The sequence below is a fragment of the Equus asinus genome, chromosome 5 (assembly GCF_041296235.1).
Source record: "Equus asinus isolate D_3611 breed Donkey chromosome 5, EquAss-T2T_v2, whole genome shotgun sequence".
Classification (NCBI taxonomy): domain Eukaryota; kingdom Metazoa; phylum Chordata; class Mammalia; order Perissodactyla; family Equidae; genus Equus; species Equus asinus.
In genome coordinates this window covers 27544795-27558897 of record NC_091794.1, presented here as the reverse complement: position 1 = coordinate 27558897, position 14103 = coordinate 27544795, and the positions used below count along the sequence as shown (strand labels likewise).

The window sequence follows — 14103 nt, the reverse complement described above, 5'->3', positions numbered from 1 at the left end:
CCAACATACCACATACTTCTTCACTGTGTTGAGGTATTTTAAAGTAAATTTCTGATAGCATCTCTTTATTTAATCCTTATTCTGCAATGAGGCTTAAATATTTCTGTTATTGAGAGAGAAAGCATTATTACTTTTTTAAGATTTTCACTTGCTTCCTTAATCTGACTCATTTTTTCCCGTAATTTTCTCACCATAAGAGAATGAAGTAAATTTCGCCCAATTCTTTTGGTATCTGCTTTAATAATGCTCTTATTCTTTGCGTACAGTTGCTTGTCCTTTGCATACAGTTAATTATTACATAATAAAGGATTATGTACCCCACAGCTTTTTAAAGGCAAATTTGACACAGACTTCTTTAAAGGAGTATGTTATTAGATTAAAATATCCTTTATCATCAGTTATAAAAACACACCTTTTTCATATTTTATCTTTTCTGACATTGATGTGTATCTGACAGTTGCTGATGTTTTACTATTGCTCTAGTCAAGTGGCAATTTTGAGTGTTTATGCAAACCTTTGTCGACACACTTTGGTAAAATCAGGAAACTACCAGCATCAAAGCATCTTAGTGTAATATGGTAATAATTCAACTGATAAGTCAAATTTAATAATTTAATAGTTCAACTGCTCATTGAAAAGCATCTAAAAACCTGTCCATCCTTGTAGGCCATTCTCTTGCTCTTTTTCAGTTGATTTTCATTTCTTAGGTAATAATAGCATCAGTCTCTCAAGCAGTTACAAACAAGCCTCTGATGCTCGTAGGGGCAACAGGTGAGTCCCCTCCTCTCTGCCTTCCCTCCTTGGTGGCTACCTCTCTGATTTTTATCTGGCGACTGAGAGACATAAGGATTTTCATTCCCAGTAGAAGAAATTATCTAACTTCTCTTTCATCTGTTTCTGAATCACAGTTTACATCTTACTTTTTTATGTGAGTTTTTTCCTATTATGAAGTTGTTTATACGTATTTTCCCATGTTAAATTTCTAGAAACCTAATGGGTAACATTGTATAGTATATTTGTACCATAATTTAATGAACGCTTTTAGTCTTTACTATTTGTTATTTCCATTCTTACTAGGTTTTGTAAAGAAGGCTACAGTGAATAATCTTTGGGCATAAAAAGTGTTTGGGTTATTTCCTTAGGATGAATTTCCAGAGTCATATTATTGGATCAGAAGCATATGAACTTGTTAAAAGTTCTTGGTGCTTGTTGAGAGACTATATTCTGATAAAATTTTAAGAATTATTAAAGCTACCCTGTTTGGGGAATTTCTTTCTGCTTCTCCTATCTCATGTGTAGATTACTGTGGCCGGCACCTCATAAAATAATTATTTGAGAAGTGAAATAGATTAGGAGTGAGTAGAGTAATAGCATAATGGTTAGGGTTCCTTTAACTTCCTGTTGAAATTAAATTTGAAAAAAAAATAGCCTTGTTTTGATATAAGAAGGCAAGTGTTAATGTTTTTAAAAATTTTTTTAAACTAGGACAAATGTTTTAGGAAGCTTAACAATTAAGTATATTTTATTTAAAATATGCTCTCAGTTATCAGATTAGTAGCCCCTTTTTTTTAAACAAAAGAAAATATAGGGAGCTTTTCTACTTTTATAGTATTGTGAATGAAGCAAGCAAGAAACTCTTATCCATAGAACTCAATATATGAATTATTTTTGTAATTTGAAAAATTATCTTTGAGTAGTGGTGATTTGCTGAGTAGAATGTAAATTAGGCACTGCTTTATTCTTCACAATTCTTATAAAAGCTAATAGTAAAAAATAAGATTAATTTATAGGTGCTCGCTTTAAAAATCAACTGCTAGAATGTTTTGTCTATCAAACAATAGAGGCATTTAGCAAACATTTATTAAACATCTATGCTATGCTAGTAACTTTACTAGACTTCAGTGATTAGTATTTTTTTTATAAAGAGGTAGTTATAACAATGTGATATAACATGAAAAATAAAAGGAGAAATTAAATTCTTGGAGTATTGTGAAAAGAAGGAAGTTGACATTTGGAGGTGTTGAATGATGTGTACAAGATTCCATTTCAGCGGAGGAGGTAGTTACTGGGGAAAATAAGTACAGGAGGAGGATGATAATCACAGGAAACTAAAAAGACAGGAAAGTTCATGATATTGTAGCTCGTGCTTAAGGTACTTGTTAGGAAATGAGGGCAATGTGTGAAGGACCTCAATCCTGAGTTGACGAGTTGACCCTATGGAGGGTTTGACACCCTGAAACGTGCTGTGAAATAATCTGTCAGTTTCTCATGGTACTGGTGCTGATTCTTGTTACTGAAATAATAAGTGAAATAAGACAATGATTTAAAGGTACTTTATTCAGGCCTTAGCCTAAAGGTAATTAAGATCTAAGACTGAAAGGGAAACTTTCTTGCTTGTGCTGGACAGTTTCCAGAAAGAAATTGGAGATATAGTGGTGAAAAATCTTGATGTGGAAGAAAGGGACACAGTTGGTAAATTCTTGAGGTACATAAGAATCTTTAAAGTAAGCTTAGGTTTTAAACAGTTATGAATATAGTGGTATGATAGTAATAAGAACAGTGTCAGGATTCCTAAAACTGAAAATGAACTGGAAATTAGGAAAAATGGTCAGAACAGTAAATTGAACCAATTTAAATGAACAAAACCCCGGACTCTTTCAAAATAGATTTAAATGTGGGTGAAATGACAAGGAGGGCAAAAGGTGCATTGCTTAGTATGGGATGTTGCGGTGATCATTGAGGAAACAAAAGAATTCATAGTTTGCTTTTGTCTTCAATGACAAGGAAAATTATGTTCAAACTAATATGTACAAAGTAAACAGTTAAGAGGAACTTGAAATAGACGTAGAACAGGGTATGTGAGGAGGTAATTATTTTGAATGAATATGTCTCCTAGCCTGGACACATTTGATCCAGTAGTACTGAGAATACTATCAAATGAAATTGGCATCAGCAGTAGGTAATTTTTCAAATATTGTGAGAAATGGGGGTAGCAGAAGAATGTGCGTAAGGAAATATATACCTATTGAACTAAGGCTGTAGGAATAGCATCTCTCCCATTTTGAGTACATAATGGGCCCTTTTCGAAATTAACTTTGTTTTCACATGTCTGGAACATATTAAAATATTACTGAATTTTATCTTACCTTTTTTGGATAACCCTGGTGTACTAAGGTGAGCGTATAGTTTCATACAGTTTGACCGCTAGATGGTGCTCATACAGAAGGCATTTGTACACAGTACGTGTGATCAGAGTTTCCAGATAAATAACAAATCTGTGTTATCAATCTTCTAGTTCAGTCTTGCCCTTAGTGCAGTTGTATATTTTGAAATCTAATATGCTAGATTATAAAAACAAAAGGGTAAGGAAAATGCCTGTTGTTGTTGCATTTACAGTACGTTAGCTTTGTAGTTAATGAATTTTTTAGTATTTTAGAGTTTCAGTATTATTTTTCCTCTCATGCTTCAACCTTTTAAAGTTTTTCACTAAGATTATTTAATCTTTGCCTTTGTTACTCTACGTGAAGACTTCTGGGTTTATCTGGGAGTTTGGAAAGGTGTACAAATAATTGAGGTCCTAGCCTGTATAAATTTTGAACTGTCTTTACTTCCATTTAATGTTATAAATTAAACATTTCTCACAGTCATAGATTTTTCATAATCATATTTTAGGTTACATAATTCACCAAATGGATATACTTCATTCACTTAAGCTTTTGTCTATTGTTTGGAGTTCTACTATAGGTAATATTATCATTCTATAAAAGAGAAAGACTGTACAGAAAAAAGAATGTTAATTCTTTATATATCATATTAAAATGTTAATAGTGATTATCTTTGATTATTTAGACATGTGTATTATTCTTTTAATTCATTATTTTAAATGGACTTCCCAGGTTCTCTAATGAACTTGCGTTGTGTCTGAATGGAGTAGAGTTTATCTTTCAGCTCTGCTGCATGAGTGGGGCTGTTCTAAAGCAGAGATTAGTGAGGAGTTGGTTGCCTTCACCCCCCATCAAATCGTGGGAAACCAGTTGTGATTTAGCCACTTACATGATTTTTATGCATGTATTGACTCCTGGGCAAAGGATGAGATGATCCTAGATTTTTGTACCTCAGGTAACAGGACATTTTCATAAAGAAACCTTTCTCAAAACTGAAAGTTGCTTTCTTGGTGTCGGTGGATTTGAATAATAAATCTATACACTGAGAAGTATTTCTTCCCTGTACACAGGAGATATGTGGGATGGGGTGATCTGTCAACTTGAGGTTGTTCTCGAGCTCTTTGGCTCTCTAGGATAAGAAATTTATGTACACTAGAGGCTTACTATTCTGTCTGTGTTGGTACCATTTGCAACTTGAATAAAAAATTGATGTTCAATATCCTCATCCATACCAATCCAGAATAACAGAGTCCATATCAATTCTAGGTTCCCCCCCACCCCAGTTTTTTGTCAGATATGGATCAAGGCACATATTTTGAAGCCAAACCAGTTACTACAGCATTTGTATAAACTACACTAATTACTTCTTTGTTAAGTACCTGGTCTATGGTAAAACTTATTTTTTTTCAGGAAATTTCTTCTTTTTTCTTTAGAGAGGATTATTAGTTCTCTCTCTACTCTTAGTGTTTTCCTCTACTCCCCTACCCCAAGTGGATAGGACCAATCTGTCTAGGGCCTCAAAATTGCCAGCCACTGTCTCCACAGTCCTTGGGAAAAAGCACTAAACTTCTTGCTGTAATCTCTGTCACAAAGCATCTTACTCCAGAGGGTCCCACTGGACTCTCAACCCTTGTTTTGGGCATGTGTCTGTATCTTAGGGATAGAATCATAGAGACAGCATTAGCATCTTTTCTTGCTGAATCAGGATTTATAGTGGACCTGGAGGTTGTAGTGTGCCAATGCTACTTTCCAGTAGGCCGCATTTTGTTGGTGCTGGTAAGCACGTAGTAAGCAAGATTTTGTCAGTTCACATCTGAAAAAATGTCTGTGGCTGATGTTGGGGCTTGTGATATGCTTATATCTAGTTAAAAATTGAATTACTCAACCATTGGCAAATTATCAAATAGCATTTTATTCATATATTGTTTTTAAATGTCTATATATGTTATTATATACTAATGTAGCATTAAGAGGACAGTCTTAGGAGTCTGTGGTTCTCAAACTTGAGGATGCTTAAGGGTCACCTAGGAGTCTTTTTAAAAATGAAAATTCCCAGATCCCCCTACCTCTAAAAATTCTGATAGCAGAGTGGTGCCCGTGTGCTTTTTTAACCAGCACCATGTATGATTCTGGGGTGGCCTACTGTGTTGAGAAACACAGACCTGGTTATTAGATGTTAGAAAATATCTATTTAACAATCAAGCATTCTGATTTTGTGAACCAGAGTATTATTTATGTAGTGTTGGATAAAACGTGTTTCACTGGTAATAAAGCAAAAAAATTTACCTTTAATTCTTTACATTTTTGCAAATCATAACTTTGTAATCTTAATGTTTATAATATATGAGAGATGCTGCTGATGATAATTTAACAGTTCTTTCATATTACAAAAGTTCCAGGAGCCAAATATTTATTTTGTTAATTTGTTTCTGTCTCTAGACTCAATTATCAGAGCATTAAAAACCAATATATTATGTAAAATGATCATGCTACATTACAAACAGATTTCCTTCTATCATTAGATATGTCCTCAGAGTTTAATGTAGAATAGTACCTTTAAAAAACTTAGAACCAGTGCTAATTAATGTAAACTCCTTCCTGATATAGAAATTCATGTATGCATGACAAAGCTCCTTTAGTAAAATAATTATTTTAAACAATCAACTATTGGCAGAGACAATCCTCTCGTATTTTTAAATTCAGTTCATATTAAAATTTATTTAAGCAGTGAAGATGCCATTGGATTTTACTCCGGACTGTGATTGAAACTTGATAATCCAGGTTTCTCCACCCAGTACCTTAAATCAGGCAGCCCCAAAGGGTCTTGGTAGTCCAGTGTTTATAACATCCTTCTTTACCTGCTAATCGACCTCACTTCCTGGATTTCAGTCCGTCTAGTTATCAGCTAACAAAAGAACAGCTTTTGGTTCCTGCAGATGCTGGTGAAAAAATAATCATGAGAAAGAAATCCACCTTATGCTGTCTTTTTTGTCTGCACGTATAAACTCAGACATCATACAGCTAACAGGTACAGAGGGAAGATACAAGCTCTTTCATGGGAAGAAATTGCAGAGAAAATGAGCATCATTTCTCAAGGTTTTTATTTTCCCTGATCTACAAGTGATGCGGCTGTAATTCTAGCTGCAGTTTTTACCGGTCATTCACCACTCAGCAGCTGGTAGAGAAGTAGGACTGCTTGGCAACCACCTGCAGGGCTGCAGAGATGAATTACATTTTCGGGAACAACACACTTCTGTACTCTCGCGCCAGTCGAGGAGGCAATACTAGCTCTAGCCATGGCTCAGTAGGCCCAAAGCAGAAACACTGGGCGAAAAAGGGCTCATCAGATGAACTGCAGGCTGAGCCAGAACCTTCACGCTGGCAGCAGATAGTTGCATTTTTCACTCGAAGACACAGCTTTATTGACTGCATCTCGGTAGCCACCAGCTCCACCCAGGTAACATACCACTTGTTGAAATTATTTTCACTGTATTTCAGTTCATATTTGCTTTGCAAAAATGTATTAGCATAGATTTCTTATCATTAAAAACTACAGTTTTGTGTACTGTAACCTTGGATGCGCAGAAATGTATGATTTTCAGTCCATCTGTGCAGGTCTTTAGCATGAAAGGGGAAACAAAAAATATTTTCCCTTTTCCTCTTATGTAATGCCAAACAAAACAGTGTCGGATTCTGTTGAATGACTTCTCTGAAAATATTTAAGCCACTGATACATAAATTAAAATGTAAATTAATAATGCTGTGTCTCCTTGTTTTTAGACTGTGTTAAATGCTATAAAATATGATGTCTGACCAAATAAAATACCTGTTTGTTTAGCTTTTGTATGTCAATAGAGAACCTTAGGGAGGTTGTTAGAATAAAAAAACAGAAGATAATTTTAAATATTTTTATTTTCTAGTGTTTTGAGAATAGATTAAATTGAATACAGTTGGCTGTTGTGTATACTTATATCTTAAAGTTACATTAAATTATGGTTTATTCAAGAAATTTAATGAATCCTTCGATTTCTATAAATATATGTTATCTAGGGTTAATTTGAAAGCAGTAAACTTGAGTAATTACACGATTGTAGGAATATTTTTCAAATATTCAATTGACAGTTTAAAGAGATGAGCAAACACTAAAAATCTTACAAATTAAAAAAAATCACATAAAACCATTTCTTTTTGAAGAAATGAGTATTGAAAATCGGAGGAAAAATATGAAATTAATAATAATTTGAGTGAAATACCTATTATTTGGTGTTAAAGAAGGATTGGGGGAATATTCCTATTTTAAAACGTTTTAAATAGATACTCATTCAACTTTAGTAAAAATGAAAGAATAGGAAATAGTGTAATTTAAAAACAAGGTGAAAATGCTTTTGTCCTTTGACGTCAATAATATTTAAGTTAACAAAATATACACACACCTTAGGGCCTTTTTAAAATAAATTCCTTTAAAACCCATCCTTTTTTTAATGATCAGGAGCAGCACAGTAAGTATAAACTGACTGTTGACAGCTTCTTATTTTTGGTTTCCAGAATTGTCTTTTAATAGCTTTGATTTTAAAATAATGTCAAATTTCTTACATAAGAAATTCTACTTATTTTTATTACATGTTTGAGAAAAATGGAATTACTGGGCTAGGGAGAGTCATTAATTGTTTTTATGTAGGCAGTGAGGTTACTTATAATCAAAACTTACTCAGAGGCAACGATTGATTTAACTCTTTAGATTGAATACTGGCCCAAAAATTTAACTAACTTAATTTTGACTCCAATTACATATCCCAAAAAGGGATGCAAAGACTACAGCTTGGCACTGTTATTCACTGTAGATTAATTTTAAATGGTATTTTCCATTGTTAATAAGAAAGATAGGTTAAAAACTTTTAAAAATCTTATAGTTTATATAAATACAGCCTAGTATATTTATATAAATATACACACATGCATACATTGATATATAATTCTAAGTAAGGTTACAAATGAAAAGGCAAGCAAAATAGTTCACATAGAGAACTATTGAAACCACAGAATTACATTATAGTTACTTAAGAGTTGGAGCAAAAAGTTGCTATTGCACTAAAATAGTCAGAATTTTATCAAAAACTATTTGTAGTTGACCCTACAAAGCCATTTCAGATTTTATTTTCCTCCTGTTTGGTTCAGATCATTTGTGTATACTGCTGAATGACTTAGTTTTTATTTCCTTCAGACCTCTTTCCTTTTCCTTTTCATTGCCTTTATATTTCATCTGTAGAAATGTAGACATTAGGTTAGAGATTTTAGCTTTTATTTCTCCTGCTCTGGAGTAACAACATGTCATTTTTTTCTATATATTTGTTTAACTGATAAGTTGTGTATTTTGTATATCCAAGTTTCTTGTTTTAACTCACTAGATTTTATTTTACAGGATAAAATATAAAAGGACTGAGAAAGACTATTAGACATACTTGGATCTTATTTGATGCTAGGATACATTTTTCTGTTTTATCTACTGAATCATGGCTGGCAGTTTTATTTTGTCCTACCAAAAAGATTTGTATATTGTTAAAAACAAAGTAGACTAATGAAATTCATAATGTATTGAGCATTAATCTATACCTGTGGATGTAGTGTTGTTCTGTAATTGGTAAGTAGCAACAGTGATTACCAGCTCTCCGCTTTCACTGTTGTCAATAACATTCTTTTCTAAGATTTGATAGCAAGATTAACTTTGAATCTAATTTTTTTATAACTATACCGCATGATACTTTTAGGAGTTTGGAGAGTTGTTATTAAATCAAGTTTTGTTAATTTGAAAGTCATTACTTTGATTTAATATCCCTCCAAATATCCTGTATAAATAAAAATAAAATTTACTCACTTTACAGATTCATTTAAATTGCTTATCTGTTGGAGGTATTCATGTTCATAACTAAGATTATGTGCCATGTTCTACTGTAATATCTGGCATTTAGCAGTCATTAATGTTTTTTAAATGATAAGGAAGCAAAGTGGTTATAAACTTCTGCAAGACCCCTAGCTTCCAAGATAGGGCTTGGGATGTAGTTGGTGCTCAATTAGTATTTATGGACTTGATTAATTTCCATTTCAGTCACTTGGAACCTTCTTAGCTCCTGGCCTTCCAAAATATGACACCTAACCTGAAACCTCTTGGGTAGCTATATTTATTGGATCCACTCTGTTCTCTCACAAGTGCCTTTAGTTCTTCACAGCAGCCCATCTCTTCCTCCACTTCGCTTTTTTCCCTTTCATTCTTACTTTCTCCAAGCTACACATATCTCCCATGGACCTGATTTCCTCCCCCCTTTGAATCCCCACCCGTTGATGATAACCATATAGCATACAGGCTGTCTCTAATTTTTGTCATTTGGTTGTATCCCAAAAGTTTACGTTAGGGATTTTTTTGTTTGTTTTGTTTTTTAAAATGTTAAGATTAGTTTCTTGTGAATTATTTTACTTTGGTGTGTTTTTCTATTTTGGGCTTCATGCTGCTTACATTCTTAGGTTTGAATAGTTATTATAATACAGAAAAAATGGCCTACATGTTGTCAAGTCCTCCTCAGTTCTTCTCCTCATCATTCCTTCTTTTCTTACGTTTAGAATTACTTGATGCCAGTCTGCCCTGTCCTATTTAGCACATTCAACTCTGATCCCATCTAGGACCAATTTTTATATTCAGCAGAGTTTTAAAGAACTCCAGCACAGTACTTCTGCACTTTGCTACTTGATTAGCTTCTGGGTAAAAAGTTTTATCTACTTGGTGATATCAGTGTTTATTAATGAGAATAGTGGTCGTGTAAACTTTGAACAGCTATGAAGTGATCGGTCGCTTTCAATGTGTGTTTAGCTACTGTTCCTGTATTTTTGACTACTTGAAAATCCCTAACGTAGATCATTATAAATACTCAAATAGGATTCCCCCCCGCCAAACAAATGACATGCCAAATTAAGCTGAAAACATGAAAGTTCTATTCCTAGGAGTGACTGGAACAGACATGATGACTTGTCATAATTGAAGTAGAACAATAAAATTTTAGTAAAAGTGAATATTAGCCACATGAGTTGAATAATCTGCTTTTTAGAGGAGAAACTCTGTCCTAGATTAAAATATAGGAAAACACTGTTCATATAACCATGTGGGAAAATATATAGGCTAATTTTTATAGAAAGAGTACTATTTGTCCTAAACAGGTACATTCTGGATTATAAAGAAATTAATTTTTAGAGCTATACATTGAATATATTGTCCAAAAAATGAAGATAATAGTATCAACCTCATCGAGATAATTTTATTAAATGTAACATACTCACAGCAGTGCCTGGCATCTATTATTGTTACTATATTATTACTTTTTTATATTGCTTAACTGTAATAGTCAGTGGGCACATTCAAATATAGGTAATTAGGAATTCCAGCACCTGTGGTAGCGCACACAGTTCATTCGAGCATTCAGTAAATAGTGTTGACTGAATAAGTTAACTGTAAGTGCAAGCCGTACACTTTTTTTAAGAACCACAGATCTCAACATCTCTGATTGTAGGATATCAGAGAGGGACTCAAAGAGCACTTCAAATTCTTGGTGAGACCACCAATTACCTGACCTCGCCTCCCCTCCCAACACTTCCTTCTGCGAGCTAGACCAGTCACAAGAGGAAGGCTAAATTTTACTGGTTTATCTACCTTTTACCAAGCTCCCCCAAGCATACCATCAGGATGAATTTTATACCCTACATCCCTTTTAACCTTAATCACCACACAAAGTCCAGACCTTCCAAATCACTCTCACTCATTTCCTTTTCCCTGTGAGACTCTGGCATATCTCCAGTCTGTTTTAAGCTCCTATATATCTCTAACCTCCCAAACCTTTTCACTCTGCCATTTGGAACTCCCAACTTGTCATCAGCAAAATCTTCTTTGTCCTTGAACTCTTCTGTGATGGTTCATCTCACCTTTTTTCTCTCATAGAAAATTGACATTCCCCTGAGAATACTGTTTTTTCCTACAGCTTCACAAAAAGTAGAACTTTTATCTGTCACACCTTGTGCACTTTAGGACCAGCAAGTGGAGTTGATGTCTTCCTTGCTTATCATTGATATTTATGGATGATTGTACCTCATCTCTCTTTAAAAAAATGTAGATGTCATCAGACTGTGTTATCTACTTCCCCTCCTTTTCTAGTCATCTACCTCTCTCCCAGTCATTCTTACTCACTGAGAGTTTGAACACCTGGTTTACTCTCTTTCCTCTGCCCACTATTCCTGTAATCATTCTTAGTGATTTTCAGTATCCTTGTGCGATCCATCCAAAATTTTGACTTCCCTGTTCTTTGCTATCTTTACCTCCAGGGAATCTTGTTTTTTCTTTCACTTGAGTGACCCACTCAAATGGTTATATTCAAGACTTCATTATCATTGACTATACCACTTACAAAAACTCAGTTGCAGGCATTTCAAACTATGACTAGCATTTCCCTTTTTTCAGCTAACTTCTCTTACTACAAAGATTTTTTTTTTATCCTCTGAAGACCTCCAGATGTCGTTTTATTATCTGTCAGTCCTTTCATGCTCTCACTTCCCTCCTTACCTTGCTCCGATTCGTTGGTCCATGACTATAAGCACTGCCTTTCATAATCTCAACTCTCTTGCCCCACTGTCACTTCATTGCTGAGATCCAACCTTGGTTAATTGCAACTCTGCTTTCCCCACGCCAGCTCCAAAACTGCACGTTAAACTTACAATGCCTGTTTCTTGGCCCTCATTCTCAATTGATCGTCCTACTCTGTATTCCAGCCTATTAAAACAAATGATCCATCTGTGTTCCTCAAGCTCACCCTTCACTTCTGCACTAGATCTTAGTCCCTTTGGCTATTTAGGGCCTTCTGAAATTCTCTCTTCTCTTCATTACATTATCTGTCTTTCCCTCTATACTGCATTAGTCCCATCAGCATGCATGCCTGCTATAATACCTCTCATTAAAACAACCAACCTAAAACCCTCTTTTAGAGTTTAGATTGTCAAGTCCAATGATCAGCTCTCAATCTTTGTTTTACTTGACTCCACAATAGCTTTTTACACAATCTACTACTTCTTTAAATTCTTTTCTCCGTTGACTCTTGAACACCACCCTTCTGATATTTCAGTTTCCTTTGCAGTGTCCTCTTCCTCTCCCTACTGCTAAATGTTAGGATGCCTCAGAGCTCAGTCCTAGAACTTCTGTCTTTTTATACTCACATTTCAGGTGATCTCATCAGTCCTGTGCCTTTAAATAACATTGATATTTATATCTTCAGCCCAGAGCTAAGCGTTGTACGCTCGACTTGTATATCTAGCCTCCTACTCAGTAGCTCCACTTGGATTAAGTATCTGGAAGTTAACATGTCAAAAACAGAGTTTCTAATTTTATTGTTCTCCCCATCTTCTTTATGCCCTGTACCGTTCACTGAGATGCTTGGAATCATCTTCTATTCTTTTTTCCTTTGCTGCACATTTAATCTAGTAGCAAATCCTGTTGGCTCCATGTTCGGGATATATTTATGATCTGATCATTTCTCACCACTTCTACAACTACTAATTCAAATTATTTAATTTGTTGCCTGAACTATAGCAGTAGACAGCTAACTGGTCTCCCTGTCTTGACTCAGCAGCCAGAGTCATCCTTACAGAATGTCAGTTCATGTCAGTACCTTGTTTTTGACCCTCCCATGGCCTCCAATCCGATTTATAATAAAATCCCAAATCTTTATCTACCCTAGTCCAAAAGGCCCTGTATGATCTAGTCCCAGGCAGTATCTCTAATCCTGTTTCCTGCTCCTCCCTTGCTTATTCTACTTCAGCTATACTGGCCTTGTTCCTGTTCCTCAAATAAGCTTGTGGCCCTCTCAGAGCCTTTATCTTGCTGTTCCCTCATTCTTTCCCCAGATTTTCTCTTGGTTCATTCCCTCATTTCCTTCAGATTTCTGGTCATCTGTTGCCTTCTCAGGGGCCTTCCCAGATTCTTACCTAAGGTAGCAGGCACTCCTTCACTCCATACATCACTCTGTTTTCTTACCTTTTTAAAATTTTTCCTCATAGCACTTAATACCACCTGATTCTTTATTATTGTAGATTTTTTATCGGTCTTAATTCTCCCTTAGACCTTCCGTGAAGTTATATCACACTTTATCTAGTGTTATACTGATTCTCTAGCTGAGGATTCTCTTCTTATTTACCCCCTGGGAAGAAATACACAAGAGGAGGTGAGGCAGGGAGAGAAGAGGAGAATAACCATTCGGTTTCCTTATAACTAGGATGACCATATAACTCATCAGTGAAACTAGAGTACTTTTGATGGAGAGAGGGAACTATTTAGTAATTAAAGTGGGAAAACAAGCATAAATAGAATCTCCAGGCAAACAGAGGCATGTGCTACATCATTTATAACCATTTTTTTTCTGACTATTCTCACCAAGCAGTAGGTCTAAATATTTACACCAAGACATCTCCACCTTGGACCATCCTGGATCCGCCTAACCTTCTTAGCTATACATGTTTCATACACGTGGCCTCATGCCTTAATCGTAGAGGTTGTGTTTTGAAATGATAGATCAAATATATATTTTTTTCTTTATCTCTAAGGAATGAAATTGCTTATTTTCAGCAGTATATGGCCTTTGTATTTAGCTGGAATATAGAGAATAAAGTAAACAGTCTTCTTTACTTTGGCAATACTGAGTCTGATAGTACGAACGTTTCCAGGAGAATGAGTAAAAACAGTCTCCTTTGGGTATTGATTAAGTAATCAAAATTGGATAAAAACTCTCTTATACTGGTTGTGAGATGGTATGCTGCCTCTTGGCAGAGTTTAATTTCCCCTTCAAAAGGCCACTAATTTTGTAAGATTAATACCATGATTCAAATTTGGAAATTAGGGGGCTGGCCCCGTGGCCGA

The 14103-nt window shown here is 34.8% G+C and overlaps 1 protein-coding gene across 18 annotated transcripts in view; it reads left to right on the top strand.

Moving 5' to 3' along the window:
- The window catches only part of DLG1 (discs large MAGUK scaffold protein 1), a 256957-nt gene that overhangs the window by 106371 nt on the left and 136483 nt on the right, over positions 1–14103 (top strand). For 3 of the 18 annotated variants that reach the window (XM_070509134.1, XM_070509139.1, XM_070509138.1), the window contains exon 1: positions 6006–6621. The exons of the other annotated variants lie outside the window; for them this stretch is intronic. In XM_070509134.1, coding sequence (XP_070365235.1) covers positions 6388–6621 — 234 coding nt within the window. In that variant the 5' untranslated portion in view covers positions 6006–6387. Of the gene's footprint in view, positions 1–6005; positions 6622–14103 lie in introns of those variants that run through there. 18 annotated transcript variants of the gene reach the window in all.